At 45.1% G+C, this 16,681-nt stretch overlaps 1 protein-coding gene across 3 annotated transcripts in view; it reads right to left on the bottom strand.

The window, feature by feature from the left end:
- Window positions 1–16,681, bottom strand: part of Apba1 (amyloid beta precursor protein binding family A member 1) — a 204,775-nt gene that overhangs the window by 68,152 nt on the left and 119,942 nt on the right. For all 3 annotated transcript variants that reach the window (XM_028764032.1, XM_028764033.1, XM_028764031.1), the window contains exon 2: window positions 5,249–6,534. In XM_028764032.1, the coding sequence (XP_028619865.1) occupies window positions 5,249–6,463 (1,215 nt within the window). In that variant the 5' untranslated portion in view covers window positions 6,464–6,534. The remainder of the gene's footprint in view (window positions 1–5,248; window positions 6,535–16,681) is intronic.

Here is a 16,681-nt window from a genome sequence, read left to right on the forward strand (position 1 = left end):
CACCTCCAGGGTGGCTCTTCTCAGTGCGGAAGAAGACATCACCACCCACGCCTCCAGGGTGGCTCTATTAGACTCTTGGTTCCCTGATTTATGATTTAGTGGTACATTGTTTAAACCCTAGAGAAAACCCATTACCATAGTTACTATAGTTGTGTTTTAGGTTTGAGATTGATTGGGACAGAAATAGGGATTTTCTTACTTGTTTTGTTAAGATCAAAGCTATGATCAGTTCTGTACTTATATAGATTAGATTTATAAAATAGTGTTATAGAATAGAAGAGGCTTATACTTTTTACTCCTCCAACAGAAGAAGTTATGTACTACTCTTAAAAAGAGTGTTACATTTACGCTAACCATTCAGGCATTGCTAAGTCTCTTGTCTCTCGGGTTCATGCTGCTCAACAAACTGATGGCTTTTGTACTACAACAGATAGACGTTACACAAATGAAACCCATACAGGTCCATTATTACAGGCTGGAAGTAGGGGACTAAAACCTCTGTCATCAAGACTGACGAGGATTAACCCTTATCTTACGCGCTAAGCCGGATAGTCAATGACGGGTAAGAGAACACCTCAAGACCCTTGCCCCTAACTGGGAGGCCTCACCATCCTAAGACAGGAGCTCAACCAATGACTGTTGAGTATCCAGAGACGGGAAAGGGAGGCTGGGGTCCTTTGTTCCAACCTAAGGCAGGCACGGTTTCCGTAAGTTTTCCCAGCCTTCCCTTTTGAAAACAAATTTAAAAAGGGGGACCTGTTGGGAGCCGACTCTTAGCCGAAAGTGGCTATCATCTTTACAGCCATCTCGAGCCATATACCCTGACAAGAGACTTGTTTCAACAGCCTGCAATAGCTGAGCGCACTCTGATAAACATCTTGTTACACTGTTTAGTGCCCCCAGCTGCCAGGTGCTCCTGGTATCCATGGCTACAAGGCACGTGACGTAGTGGCTTCAGTTGAGATTGTCCACGAGGGCAAGTCACGTGGTAAAGGGTATAAATACCCAGGATTTCCCTTTTATAGGGGAGTAGAGGAGTCGGGAGGAAGAGGTAGAGGTAGAAAGTAGGAGGTAGTAGGAAGAAGTAGAGGAGTACAGGAGACTGAAGGAGTGAGAATATAGTAAGAAGACAGGAGAATAAAGAAGACTTGAAGAGACTCCACCGGACTCTGGCTTGTATCTATCTTTTGCGTCTCTCGCCCCTTTTTTCCCCTTCCTCCGTCCCCACGTTCTCTCTTGCTAGACCCTGACCTGCCGACCGGAGCAGCAGAACCGGCCGGCCTTTACAAAGTAGCAGAACCTGACGGCCGTTACAAAAGAAACGGCAGTTACAGTATTTCTAGTTAATAAATGTTCAGTGTTTGCATTCTGAAGACTACTCTTCTGCTCTTCCCAGACCAGCCACATGCATACAGGACTTACTGCATTTCTACCTTGTGTAACTGTTGTCAGAAAGGCCAAATAACCAAAGAAAACTGGAATTGTTAGGATTGTTTTTTATTTGTTTAGTTTAGTTTTCCATGTGCTGGTGGTCAGTGTATGCTAAACCATCTCCAAGCCTCTACTCCTCCAATCCCATGCTCGCTGGGCTCTCTCTGCTTTCTTCTTTCTGGACGTCTCCCACTGGAGTCTGGATTAGCTGCTTCCTTGACTTTTTCCATAGTAGCCATCCCTGTGTTTCTTCTTCATGCACCCAAAGGGCTTCTCTTCCTGTATTTTCTGTGGTGGAGTCCCTCCCACCTCTTTTCTTGGTTTGGGTTTTTGGGTTAGGGATCCCCCTTTACTTATGGAAGCCACACATCTACAAGAAGCAATCATGTGACTATACACACTAGAGGTAGCCAGAGTTCTAATGTCTCCTGCTTGTTGACTGAACTTTCTTTCTCAACTATGTCCTCACATTCCTGTTACCAGAAGTACTGGGGTATTTCAAGTCCCTTTCAGGGGTGTCTAGGTTCAAATCCTCAGAAATCTTGGTAGACAAGAGGAAGCAGAAACCTCCCTAGTGAATGAGTTAGCACTAACCAGGCCGTGCAGTGAGAACAAACCACCCCCAAATTCCTGTGCCCTCGATGAGGTTGCTTCAGTGTCTCACTGGTTATCACCAGGGAACCCTGTTCACTCTGGGGAAGCAGACACTTGCTGTGCTCAGGGTTACACCAATGTATCTTACCGTGTGGCTTCTGGAGTTGTTGCAACTAGAGCAAGAAGATGGTTTCTGCTGTTCCTGCCTAGAAGTAATGTCCGCATGCACACATCACCAGCCTTGCCTCATAGTTCCAGGGATGAGGAAGAGCAAGCTTCTCCAAAGAAAACTGAAAATAGATCCCAGCATGAAATGCCTAGCATTGCCCAGGAAATTCAACCACAGTTTATTATGCTTGGCTTTTGCTGTTTCCTTTCTGCTTTTTTTTTTTTTTTGAGACAAGGTTTCTCTGTTTAGCCCTGGCTGTCCTGGAACTCACTCTGTAGATCAGGCTGGCTCCTTTCTGCTTTTTATTGCCTTATTTTAATGAAGTTTTAGGAGAGAGAAGTGAACAGCACCATTCAGAATAGCTCAAATCTCCCAGCATGCACTGTGTCTGCTGATGTCAAGCCAACTGTTAATGGATGACAGGGCTACCTGGAGAGAGGTCAGTGAACAGGGAACTTCTCAGGACACATCATTCACTATCAGTATTTGTCAAGGAAGGGGTTCAAAGGAAGTTTTCAAACATACCCAGAAGATAGAAACTCTTTACTAGGCCAAAAGCACACCCCCCCACTTTTCAGATTTTTCAGAAAATAATTTTCACTGGGTGCTGGATATCTGTCATTTCAGTAAGGTGAACATGTTCTCAGGGATAATCGATACTCAATTTTCATTCTGTCTACTGCACCAGCAAATGAATGCCTGTTTGCTCTACATGTAAAGTGTTGGGGTTCAGAGAGGAATGGGCAGGCATGTCAGAAGCAAGCTTAAGTGTTAGCAATGACCTCCTGCCATTGATATACGGCTGTTTCCAGCTTCCACCTGTTCCTTTGCACTTTCTGGTTTTGCCTTTTTTAGATACCCTATAGCCTTTGGAATAAGAATTTCAGGGCCCTCTGTTTCTGCAGAGCATAATCACAGTGGTACAGTTTGTTTGTTTGTTGTTTTTTTTTTTAAACTGAAGAAATCCTCAAGTCCACAAGCCCCTAAATGGTTTCCCCTCTTTGAAACAGTGGTTCTTAATCTTTTATACAATTGAGATCTAAGGGAGAATTTATGAAACAAACAAACAAAAAAAAAAAACCCTACTAGAACAGTAGGCTCTGCCTCAGGCACTGGGCTTTAGGACAGTGGGTAGTAATCTGCAATTTTAACGAGACTGCTGTGGACGCAGACTGCATTAGTTTCAATGGTCCCTTTCCACTTTCTATGACAGCATGCGTGGAATGAGATTTCAGTAAATACTTTTTTGATGCTGAGGTGTGGTGGAATAATACCATCAAAGGGGGAGCAAATGAAGGTCCTTCCTATAAACACAGCATGACGGATGGAATAAGACCCACAGGTCCAAGCGGCTTAAGGATGATGGGGGCCGTATTTTATGGCACAGGTTTTGGCTTTGCTTTCTATTAACTCTTCATATCCTGGTAAGCCCTACTCACAGATCCCTTAGCATCAAGATGAATTTCTGACGGTATGGAGTCCTAAGTATTATTCAATACTTTATAATGAGTTGTTTGGATTAAAACATAACACAAGAGGCTTAAAGTGTCCTCCTAGTTCAAAGGAACAAAAGTTTTCCTGGCCCTTCCACTGTCCTTGGGGCTCAGAGTGAAGCTCCTGGCCAAGCAGTTAGTAGGTCATTTCAAGGAGCCAACATAGCTAAGGACACTGATGGAAGAGGCCAGTACCTGCATCAGATTAAATGAAACTGAATTTAACCTCTTGACCCTACTCTGACTTCAAGCTCCACTTTAAAATGAGATTGCTTAGAAATTACTGAAGTGTACAGAAAGGGGAGAGGTAGAGCAAAACGCATTTTCACGGCAAGGTAGAGGGGCAAAGGTCAGCCTTCTTAATTTATTTTCAATAGATTGTGACACCTCAGCTTGACACGGTCTCAAATGTCTTAGGTATTTCAAAATGGCAAAGAAGTTGTTCACAGGGCCAGCAGCAGCTTTGCCTGTAGCTCTTCACAGTGAAGCACATCTGGTTTTAAACAGAGAGCATATCACTGCAGAATGACAAAAGTTTACTCTGTGCTACAGGGAGTCACTGTGTGTGTGTGTGTGTGTGTGTGTGTGTGTGTGTGTGTGTGTGTGCTGGGGGTGGTGCTGCTGTACAACACCTGGCAGGACAGGGGGATTTCCGTTAAAGAGACCACAGTGACCATCCAAATCTTTAAGATATGGCTACATGGCAATAGTTCTCTAACTGTGGCCCAGGGTCAGCAGCATAGCCCGGAACCTTGTTAGTGGGGGAAAACATTGGTCCCTGCCATCCTAGAAAACAAAAACACATTTAGAAATCCCAGAACCACCCTTGATGCTCTGTGGAACAGTCTACTGCAAAGAACCCTCTTCCCCTGTCTTACTAAGACTCTCTGATGCCCTCTGTTTATTCATGACAGGGCTTGACACGTTGACAGTCTTTTAAGTGTGATTAGTTGAACTGCTGATTAACCAGGAAAAAAATAAACACCCTTAGATTGACTTTGGTGGGGTTACTCTCCTTTTTCCAGGTGCCCATACACACCTGAGGACCGGCTGGTCTCTGGCTAACACTTTATCCTGATGCCCACCTGTGCTAAGCCACCATTCCTTCTCATTTCCACACACCTCTTCTTTTTCACGTTTTGCACTTACTCCTTCCTTTTAGGAGCCCTTGTGTATCTTGTACTTACGCCATTTTGCAAATATCCTCACCAACCAAGCCTCTTCTTACAAAATGCGGACCTGATATTAATTCTGGGATCTCAGTCCAGACTTTCTCAATGAGCACCAAGAGGGCCATGCACCTAAAAATGCAACTCTCAACAAGCCCTCTTGTTACAATTTGGAAAGCATAGCGATGTCTTATGGGACTGATAAGTAGTCCATTCTTAGCACCCTCTTGCTGGTGCCACACTGGATGAAACCACCAAGAGGAGGTGCATAGCGCCCCTACAGACCATTTATCCCATAAAGTAAGTTCCCAAAGACTTGTAAGATCATAGAACTCAAGTCTCTCCTCCCCAGGGGCCTGCAGTCCAGCTCACCCAAACCTACACATACTTACATCTCCATCCACGGGCCGTTGGTCGTCACAGTCCCTCGTGGGGCTAATGTCCTGGCGCATGACCCAGATGGGTTCTTTGGGCTCGTCGGGGGTGTAAGGCGAACGGATGGTCCTGGTTTTCACTTCTTCGATGGCCTCCTTGATGTCCTTGATGGCCAGCGAGATGGCATCCCTCTTTTCCTTGCTGTATCGCTGCCCAACCTCGCTGCCTCCCGGGGTTCCCACGACCCGCTGCTGCTGCTGCCTGGCAGATGCTGGCAGCCCGGTACTGTCGGGGTGTCCCTCTCCCGGGGTCGGGGCGCGCTCCAGGTCCTGCTCTGCCTCGGGCATGTCTTCGGCCGCCTTGTCGAGGCTCTGCGAACTCATGCTCTGCTTGACCTCGGCCACGATCTGGTCGATGTCCTCTTCCTGCTCATAACTGTCCATGCGCGGGTAGGGCGCGAACTCCGCCTCCTTCTCGGGGCTGTCGGACTCGCCGTCGGAGCGCTCGTCGTAGTGGTGCAGGCGCGCGCCCAGGGCCTCCTGGCGGTAGGCGGCCGCCTCGTCGCGCTCCCGTTCGTAGAGCCGCAGGCCGTCGCGCGCCTCCAGCTCGGGCGCGTCCCCGATCTCCTCGTACACGTGCTCCTGGAGGCCGCCGTAGTCGGCGTAGGGCTCGGCGTAGGGCTCGTCCTCAGCCCGGTGGAAGAGCCGGTGCGTGTAGACGTAGCCGGAGTAGGCGGCGTTCATGGCTTCCTCGTGCTCCAGCGAGTGGAAGTGCAGATGGTTGGGCAGCGCGCGCCGCTGCGCCGCCTCGGCGTGCTCGGCCTCCGCCTGCTCCGTGTACTCCTCGGCCTCGGGCCGGTACTGTACGGCGTAGGCGCTCTCATCGTCGGCGTCCTGCGCGCGCTCCGCCTCGTAGCCGTCGCGGGCCGCGGCGAGCACGTCGCCCTCGGCGGTGTCCGTGTGGTTGTGGAAGCCGCTCTCCGTGCTGGCCGAGCGCGCCAGGCACTCGCCGCGCTCCTCCTCCTCCTCCTGCGGCTGCGGCGGTGGCGGCGGCGTGGGATGCGCGCGGTGGTCCTCGGGCGCGTGACCTGCGGGCGACGGGGGCGATGGCGATGGCTGCTGCTCCTCCTCCACCTCGGGGTGCTCCAGGTCGGCCTCCACGGACTCGTTCACCTCCCCTCCTGGCGCCTCGTCGGCCACCTCCACCTCCGCGGAGCCCTCCAAGTGGTTCATGGTGGGCGTCGGGGGCTGGCTGGCGAGAGGCTGAGCTGGCTCACTGCGCGTTCATTTTGGCTCCACGGGGCCTGGAAGAAACAAGGAGAGCGGCTGCTAAGTGGTTTGGAATGGAACTCTGAGCTGAGCGTCCAGACAGACAGAAAACCACTCGCTATTGATCGATCCCTTCTGAATCTGGGTCAATTAAGGCATGATTGCAAATTTAAGCATCATCTGACAGCACTCTTTTCTTCACACACGTTACTTGCTTAATTGGTTATTGCGTTCACCCTCCCAAGCCCTCAGATGTCACCAGCTTCGTGGGCACTTTGTTCTTAGCATGCTCTTTGGGTTGCGTTTTCTGATGTCCAAGGATAGACTACTACTCAATTGAGTGGGCCCATTGGCATATCTGCTCAAAGAGAAATATCTAAACTAGGATCTTAGATATTTAGAAGCAATTCTTTAAATAAATTTCGTGTGTGTGTGTGTGTGTGTGTGTGTGATCTTGCAGTCTTTTTGACGACATTGCTATTAGTGTAAGGTTCTGGAGAGGCAGGTCACCGCCAATAGGCCCTTTGTTCTCTTACATCCAACAAGGGTTTAGCTTTCTAGACCTTCACAAAGACAGGAGCGTTCGTTTCTTACATGCAGGGTGAACACAGGAGAAAATGGAATCCCTAGTTAAATAATCTTGAGACCAGCCGAGTGACAGTTAACATTTCACTGTGAATTTCCAAGGGGAGGAAGTTACAAAATGCAGGGTTCATCTAACTCCTTTGACCCCAAAACACTTAGAAACCAGGGTTCTGACAAATATACAAAGCAGGCAGCTTCCAGTCCTTTCCCCCATGTTCCCTCGGTCTAAAATCTGTAATTCTGTGAATGCCATGCCATCTGAAGCTAGAATACATGGGTAATTTTCAGAAAGTATGGGGAGGGTAGGTCTCCACCTATTTGTGGGGAACTTGCAGTTAGAGAGAAAGATGGATTCCACCTCTCAGTTCTCACAAAGTAGCTTTTAAAGGACGGGGAAGATGGCTCTGGTGGGTGATAGCAATTGTTTTGAAAATAAGATCTGAGTTTAAATGTCCAGCATGTAGAAAAAGCCAGACATGGCTGTGGATGCCTGTAATTGCAGCGTTGGGAGATAGAGGGAGGCAGGTGGATCCTGGGAGCTTGCCAGCTGGCTAGCCTAGCCCAAATGGACAGCTTCCCATTCAGATAGAGACTGTGAAACAGTATGGTAGAGAATGCTCAAGGAAGATGGGCAGCATCCTCCAGCCTCCAAATGTGTGTGCACTGGCATAGCACCCTCATATGTGCGCACACGCACCCACACGCACACACACACACAACCTGTACACGGCGTGTATAGAAACAGACACAAAGTGTATAATGAACAAAGAAACCAGGCAGGTTTCTTTAGGTTTCCAGAAACCTGTGGTAAATGAGCTGTCATACTTAGCTCTGGCTGTCAGCTTCACACAATCCAGTCACCAGGAAAGCCAGAACCTCAGGTGAGGAATTGCCTACATCAGATTGGCCTGATGCCCTGTCTGCAAAGCCTTTTTGATTGCTAATTGATGTCAGAGGGCCCAGCCCATTATGGATATGCCATTCCTAAGCAGGTGGACGTGGGCTGTGTAATAAAGGTAGCTGAGCAAGGCAGTCAACAGGACTCCTCTGTGGTTCCTGCTTCAGTCTCTCCCCATATATACCTGCCTGCCTTGACTTCCCTCAGTAATGGACTAAAGCTGTAAGATGAAATAAACCCTTTCCTCTTCAGTTTGGTTTTGGTCAGAGTGGTTTATCACTGCAACAAACTAGGACACGGGTTCAATAGTATGTTTGGATTTCTCTCATTGTGTTCTTCCGTCAAGTCCTTCATTCAAGTGAGCAGGAAGTACTCTTAGTGTAACAGCCCGAGGAAGAGAGGGATGCCTAATCAACTCTTAATATCCATTATACTCCACTCAACACTTTACCAGAACCACACCAATTCCATTCCAACATTTACAACAGACAGAGCAAATAGAAAAGGAGGCTATGTTGGGGTTGCCACACCCACCTTCGAGCAGAGTAGCACGTCCCCACCCCACCCTGGTGGACCCATGCCCAGCTGATTCTCACTTAGCAAACAATAATGGTTTACCATGCCAAACCTTTTGCCTTCCCCCATGGGAGTTGAAAAGAGTACCAGATCAGAGTCAGTCTCTCCTGAGAAAAACTGTGGTCTCTTTTCATTAAACCCCGAGAAGAGTTAACTATGGCTAGGATATAAGAAAGTTCCCCCCAAAATAAGAGTAGGTCATCACTGAGGCTTCGATGGAGGTGAATACAGGGGACAGAAAAAGCAAGTGTTGGATCTGAGGTATGTGTGGTCAAGAGGTCGCTAGTAGATTGTGGATAGTACAAAACAAATGTTCAATACAGTACAAGGTCCCTGTTTCTGTGTCCTTTACAAGGACTCAAATACAGACAGTAAACACAAACATATTCCAGGGGCTCTGATCTGTGCACCAACCCAGTTCGAAGGGGTATGTGGCAAGTTTTCATGGAGAGGAACACAACAGGCTTCCCTGGGCACCATCTCTGTGCTTCGTGGGCCAATGTTGGAAATACGATAACCACACAATAACCTGAATGGCTGACAGTTCTTGATACCAGGTACAGAACTGACAAAGCCACTGTTTTCTGTGAAAATGGGCTTTTCTATTCAGAGATGTATTACAAAGAAAGTCTAGTCTGCACTGAGGTAAATCATATCTGACTAGCAGATACATTGATTTGACAAAAATAGATTTTTTTGTACATGTATATGTACCAAAGCCTGATAAGGAAAGTTCTTTGGGGGAAATACCATTAAGAACATGTAGTTTTATGTGAGTATTTTGTCCACATAAAGGTATATACTAGTGATTTAATATCCTCCCACATTTGAGTGTGTGGAACCCAACTGACATTTATTGGGCACATGCTTAGACACTGTATTGGGCAAAGAGGCTTTAAAAGTTTCTAAGCTATGATCCTAGACTTCATAGACAGATAGCATTAATAATACAGTAGCTGGTGATGAATGCAAAATGAAAATAGGCTCAATACATGGAAGGGGCCTATAGTGAAAATAATGGAAACTGCTGTGTCACCTCGAGGTCTGTGATGGTTTGTATATGTTTGGCACAGGGAGTGGCACTATTTGGAGGTGTGGCCTTGTTGGAGTAGGTGTGTCCCTGTGGGTGTGGGCTTTAAGATCCTATTCCTAGCTGCCTGGAAGTCAGTCTTCTGCTAGCAGTCTTCAGATGAAGATGTAGAACTCTCAGCTCCTCCTGCATCATGCCTGCCTGGATGCTGCCATGTTCCCGCCTTGATGATACTAGACTGAACCTCTGAAACTGTAAGCCAGCCCCAATTCAATGTTGTCCTTTATAAGACTTGCCTTTGTCATGGTGTCTGATCACTGCAGTAAAACCCTAACTAAGACAAGGTCCGATAAAGTCCTGTGGTCCTTGAGCTCACCAGCATCCAATAGCTCAGGCTTAGAAGAAGGACACTACCATCCAACTGGGACCTTGCTAGTGGGCCTGGCACCTCAGGCAGCAAGAGCAAAGGGATGAGGAGCTGAAGGAAACCCTTTCCATCTTCCATCTACCTATTAAAAGGCTATGGACCAGGAATACATAGGCAGGAAAATCTCATCCTCAGGGTATCTACTGTGTGAAGAGAAGGCATGGCAGGACCCAGAGAGCCTGCAGGCTGCCTGCGGAAAAGCACAGACCGCTTCTGGTTCCCAGTTCTGGGATGTTCCCTGGTCTGGAGAGAATGAGCAAAAGCAAGGCATTCCACGGCTGCACAAATGTATAGAAATCAGAATTTCAGGATTCAGAGGCCAAATCTGGGTATTTGATACTGTTGGTCAAGATTCACATTGAATTTGAGATTGATAGGAGGCGAGGTTACACATTGGCTTTCAGTCATCTGTCCTTGTTACCCAGCATTCCCAGTTCACTGCTTTCCTTGCTTTTGAGATATTCAAAAGTAGCTCTAGAAGAAATGTGTGACTGCAGACAAAACAGAACATAAAAAAAGAACAAACACAGGCAGACTGGGTTGTTAACACACAGATTATCATGCATACGTGTGTGTGTGTGTGTGTGTGTGTGTGTGTGTGTGTGTATGGTGTGTGGCCCAGGGTGGTGCTAGTTATGCAGATGCAGAGAAAAACTTAAAGGTGGAGTGGGGTACTGAAATGGAAAAAGAAACTTTGATTCTATTATATAGGAGATTTTATATCTGTCCTTATCTAAGCTTTTATGTCTGTGCCCAGGTGCCTCTGAGAAAGTGCCAGAGTAAACTTTCATCCTTTCAAGCTGAATTTACATTCTAGTGATCTCCCAGCATGAGGGGCTGGGTCCTATCCTCACTCAGTTAGCCTTGGCAGACTCCATATTTACACAATTAACCTCCAAAGCATTTAATACTTGTCTTTCCCCACCGGAGCTGGCAGTCAAATTCCACTTCTTGAGACTGAAGTCCATCCTAATACTCACACATAATACACTACTTCAGTAAAATGATGTTTGTCACTCAGTCAAGGCAAGGGCAGCATGAAATCCTGAGATGTTTGTAGCAATAAACACTTCTGGTTGTTAAATACGATTATGCCTGGGATGTGACAAGTGGGTACGTGCATATCCTGTATTTGTTGTGATTAATCTTGTGTGTGTGTGTGTGTGTGTGTGTGTGCGCACACACGCACTTGCTCTCGCTCACATGCTCATGTGCTCATATGTGTGCAGGTGTGCATGCATGTATGTGTGTGCATGCATGTGGAACCCAACTACCTTGAGTGTTCCTCAGGTGCAGTCTTTTTCTTTTCTTAAAAACAGGGTTGCTCGCTGACCTGGAACTTAAGAACTTAGGCTAGTCTAGCTCACCAGTGAGACCGGAGATCTGTCCATCTCTTCTCCCCTCCCCAGTGCTGGGATGACAAGTGCTCACAACAACACACATGGCTCTTTTAAAAATAGTTTCTGGGGATCAAACTAATGTCCTTGGACGTGCTTTACCCCCAATCCATCCCCCCAGCTCCTAATGTTTCTCATTTTGCACAAAGCATGAGAGAGTAAGAATACACACAGGTTTACTATACTAAAAATCTTCCTTGCTTTTTGAGTTAAATTAACTGTGGAACATCCAATAAGGAGTTCAAAGGATCTCAAGAGCCTTGCATCCCGACCCCCTTTAAACATAATGCATCTATTCATAAGACTGCCATAAGAGACAAGAATGAAGAAGACTAGGGCTCATTAAAGCTTAACCCCCTTTGATTCATTTGGAAATTTAATTTAGCAATAATGTAAGCCTAAAGAAGGACAGTTAAATAAATTTCTCCTTCCTATTCAGTCCATTCAGATGGCTCACGTGGTCCAAAAGGCATTTCCAACACAGGACCGTCTAGCTCCAGCAAAGGATTTTGTTCCAACTCATAACTTTGCATCTGATACCATGAAGTGGGACCTGGCAGATGGCACCTGAAATGATTTCTGAAATGAACAGAGGTGTGTTGCTGAGTGGCTAGATGCCAGTCAATGTGAAGTTGCAGTGTTGGGTCCCTGGGCTGAATCTTGTCTCACTTAGATGATGGTGTTGCTGTACATCTTCCCTGCCCCCCTGCAGCACCACTCTGTTGCTTTGTCTACCAGTGCCCTTCAAGGCACTCTTTGGACACTCTGTTAGGTATGTAGTTCCCCGTTCATGTTTAGCTAACAAGGGATGAGATGACAATGGGATGGAGGAGTCTGGGGTTGAGGTATTCATTCTCTCAGGTCATCTCTGACATGTCCACTCCTAATGACATAACTGTAAAGACATGAGGGCCCCCCCACCTTCCCCTTTTAGTCTTATGGACCATAATGGTGCTGGGGTCCTGTACAGGCTATGTCTTTTTAGCCCCAATACTATATTCTTGTATCTCTGTAAACAACCTGATTTGAATACCCATCCAATTCCTACTGGCACCTAACTGTTATCTAAGGTAGGATGCTTTTATAGAAGTATTAACAGATGGCAAAATTAGTCACAGTAACTAGTCCACTTGTCAACACAATCGATATTCTAAATAGTACGGTTGTAGTCAAAACCACGAAGGTGACATTCTAATGAGAAGTCCTGTGCTAGGGAGCCTCTGTGCCTGATTCCATGGTTCCATCCTGGTTACCTGCCCTTCATTCACTGGGATATTTCAATCTCTGTTGCCTGAGTCTCAGCCTCTTCCCACCTCAGCAGCAATAGCTAGGGGAGCACATGACTGTCAGGTATCCTAGATGGAGACAGTCAGTTAGACTAAACTCCCATCCGCAGCTGCAGCTGAATGTGCCTTCTAACACTTGCCCAGCATGGGGAGGTGAGGCCTGATTCTTTTGCAACGGGGCTTGGTAGACTCTATACTTATATGTCTCAAGGGCATTGCCTTTGTTGAAGGACCTTGGACACTCCTTTTGGGAGCAGCTTTGAATGTTAATTTATGGATCTGAGGCTACCAGAGTATTGTCTCAATATAATACAATTACAATACAATAGTAATATTTAATCACATTTGGTTTTTGACCTCAAGGAAGGTATCATCACCTTATTTACAAGTATTGAAAATCAATGGCATTTTTCAACTGTTAAGTCCCTAGAAGGTTATCCCATCACTTACTCTATATAATGTAATACTTTAGTAATTTAGATTTAGTATTTACTCTATGTAATGTAGTATTTAGTTAAAAGAACAGGCTTAGGAGACAAAACGTCAACTTTGAGCCCTGGTTCTATTACTTACTAATTTTAACTTTGAATAACTTATAGCAAATGTCCCATTTTATAGTTTCTAAAACATATAATATAGTCTAGTACACACTATATATAACTTAGTATAGTATGTTAGAACAATAAACAATTTAGTGTAACTGGTCTATTACTACATTTTCTGGATATACCATAGTTAGCATTTAAGAAGTCAATACAGAATTAAAAAATATTCTAACAATATGAATGTAGGGCACATGATGCATTTCTTACTATTCTAATTTACTGACTAACGGGTAGAAAACAAGCAGTTAAGTCTCTTTTAGTCCCTCTTGAAATATGACTAGATGTATATAAATCCATCAGAAAACAACCAGTCATCAGACTAAGCAATGCAGAGGCATGCTCCACCTACACACCGTGCTTCCTATACTCCATTTCTAACTCTCACGACTATCTCAGTGGGAATTCTTATCTCCAACTGCTGCTTGGGAAGCAGATGCTCACACAGCTGAAATAAATAGTCCAAGGTCACTCGGAACAGAAAGGGATGGAGGCAGAGCTTCTGGCTCTCCGCTGTGTTCTTCTTGTTACATTACACTGAGCCCAGAAAGTAATGCGATTGATTTTTTTTAAAAAAAACAAAACAAAACAAAACAAACATTTAAATTGGTATAATCGCTTTTAGAATGGCGACCTTGGCAGACTCTCCTGTTCTGAAGGCACTGCCTTTGTTCAAAGCACTCTGGGCACTCTTAGGTTGGAATTGATTTCTAAGTTAACTGAAGGGTTTTAAAACCAGCAGTGAGTAATTTTCAGCATTCTATAGTTAGTTATATCTGATTTTTTTTTTAAAAAAATAAATAACAGGTATTGTCCAGATCAATGACTCAAAAGATGTGGCTATAGTGGTTTTTAAATTTTATTTTTTCTCATCTTTTGGTACATTCTGATATTCTGCAAATAGCAAATCTGTTCCTAAAAGAAAAAGATGTACAGCGACCTCAATTACTAAAGACTGCTTAAGCCTCTGAAGTTCCTGCCAAAGTGTAGCCCTAAGAATTGCTTTGGTCAGTGGCCCCATCTTTCATAACGAGGCTTTATCCTCACTGGAGAAACTGGTATAGAGGATAGCTGGATGGGTGGACCCTACACCATCTTTCTAAAGTCAGGTCTGTTACTATCATCCTGCCTTGAAATCAGTTTTAATGCTGACCAAGCCGTGCGATTAGCTTATCAGCAAGAATGATTTTAGTCATTTCAACCACAAAGCTCCATCAGAGCCCAGCCTTTGGTTAAGAAGATGTCTCTAAATTTATTCAGATTTCCTTATTTTCTATCTCTTTCCCTCACACTTTAATGATCAAATCACTCATTTATCATTCCGATTCCAATAAAATACACACGGCGAGCCCAAGGCAACCACAGAAAGTCAGAGGGGAAATTTTACAATTTTTATCGAAAACTCAAGGGATACTGTCTGGAAATCAAAGTCGATTAAGTTTCTCTGAATTTCCGTGAAATGCCCCTGGTATAAAATCAAGCATATCTACATAATCCATAATTTACAGAGCACTGGAGGAGCTTGATATGGCTTTCCTGTTCAAATTCCTTTTTGTATGCTCCAACTTCCTCCCGGGTCCCTCTGGCATTTATGATTTCTGCAGGGTTATGCTCAGTTCAAAAGTATTAAGTCACCTGTCACAGCCAATCTAGAACATTTTCTTGATGTTTCTTTCATACAGAAATCCCCACCCCATCCCCACCCCCAACTACTGCCACCACCATAGAGTTAAAGATGAGAATAAGGCTCTGGCATTGGTTTGGCTGTGTGACTTTTCAGAGGCTCATTAAGTTACACTGTGAGAGGGGAAGGAGACAGGGGAGTTCCCAGCTAAGGACAAATGGAACAGTAATTCAGTAAGATGCAGTCTTGCCTCTGAGGCCACATCACCTCAGGTTTACTGCTATTGTTACTTTTTTTTACAAATTATTTGGCTCATTAGAAAGGCAGTTAGCTTGCTCTTCTTCAGTCCCCCTAGTTTTCTGTTCATTTTCCTTCCCCAAACAGACACCAGAATGGCAGCCAAGGCCCTAATTATAAAACCTCAAATTAAGTTCTTCTTTCTGGACTTCTTTTTGTTCAGTGGTCAGGGGTGGGTCAGCAGAGGGTCTACTGTCTATACGTGCAAACAATGTTTTCACTTAATCCTCAAATATGTGAAGCATGGGCTAAACTTGGTGATTTATAAGCACTTGCATGCAGGAAGGTCCTCACTCTCAAGCCTAGAAACAAATTCCACTAAGCAACTACTGTGCAGCAACAAGCAGAGACTTGAATTTGAATTTGATGAGCCAGGAATCCCATACGGAGCCCAAGTCTCCCAGGCCAGTAACCTTTCTGTTTCGTCACATTAGCAAAAAGTTTATAGGGAGGGAAACATAAAGAGGGAAAGGTGCAAAACTATTTTCCCTGCCAAATGAATCATGGGTAATCTGGAAAACCATCAGAAGTCACTGACTGTGTTGATTAAAGAGAGGGTGTCTCAGGTGCCCCAAATACAAATATTCCTGGGAAATTGGATATCCATGTGTAGAAGAATGAAGCTAGATCTTTATCTACCACACTGCCGAAAACTCAAGTCCAAATGGACCACAGACCTTAACATAATACCTGAAACCCTCAGAGGTTAAAGCGGAGCAAATACGTCAAGATAATAGGTGTAGGAAGGACTTTCTGAATAGGACTACGGTTGTCCATCTATGTTTTCTGCTGCTCTGTTCACAACATCAAAGAAATGGAATTAGCCTGGATCTCCTTCAACAGAAGAATGCGCTCAGAGAGTATCTTATGTATACGCAATGGAATTTTATTCAGCTATAAAGAGAGATGAAATTATGGCGTTTACAGGAAAGGAGATGAAACTAAAAAATGCTGCATTAAGTTAATCTCCGCTCAGAAAGACAATTATCTTCATATTCTCTCTTACATACAGATCCTAGCTTCTAACTGTGATATATGTGGATTTATGTGGGGAAGGGTGTGGATAGACGGCAGGCAGGGACGCAGAAAGAGCCTCATAAGAAGAGCCAAAGAAGCTTGAAGGGGAAGGGGTGGGGAGGGTAATAAAACACACGTGGACGTGACAGAAGACTGTGGAATACTGAGCCTAAGAGTCTAAGCTGGGAGGAAGATAGGGACTTGGGAAAAAGGGCTTGGGGTGGGGGAAGGGCAGCCACATTTTGTATGTAAGAAAATGCTACTTTGTAAGCTAATTAAAATTTTAAAAAAGTTTTCAAAAATGAAGTTTAAGAAAGAATTGGAGGGGAGATACTCTGCATAGTTGGACAACGCTGTGTTTAGAAGCCATGAATTACTAAAAAAAAAATCCCTAAACAGAAATCCCAATGCCAGGTGTGTGAAACCTGTACCTGACTGTTGTT

Source organism: Grammomys surdaster, unplaced genomic scaffold, assembly GCF_004785775.1.
Source record: "Grammomys surdaster isolate TR1022 unplaced genomic scaffold, NIH_TR_1.0 141, whole genome shotgun sequence".
Lineage (NCBI taxonomy): Eukaryota > Metazoa > Chordata > Mammalia > Rodentia > Muridae > Grammomys > Grammomys surdaster.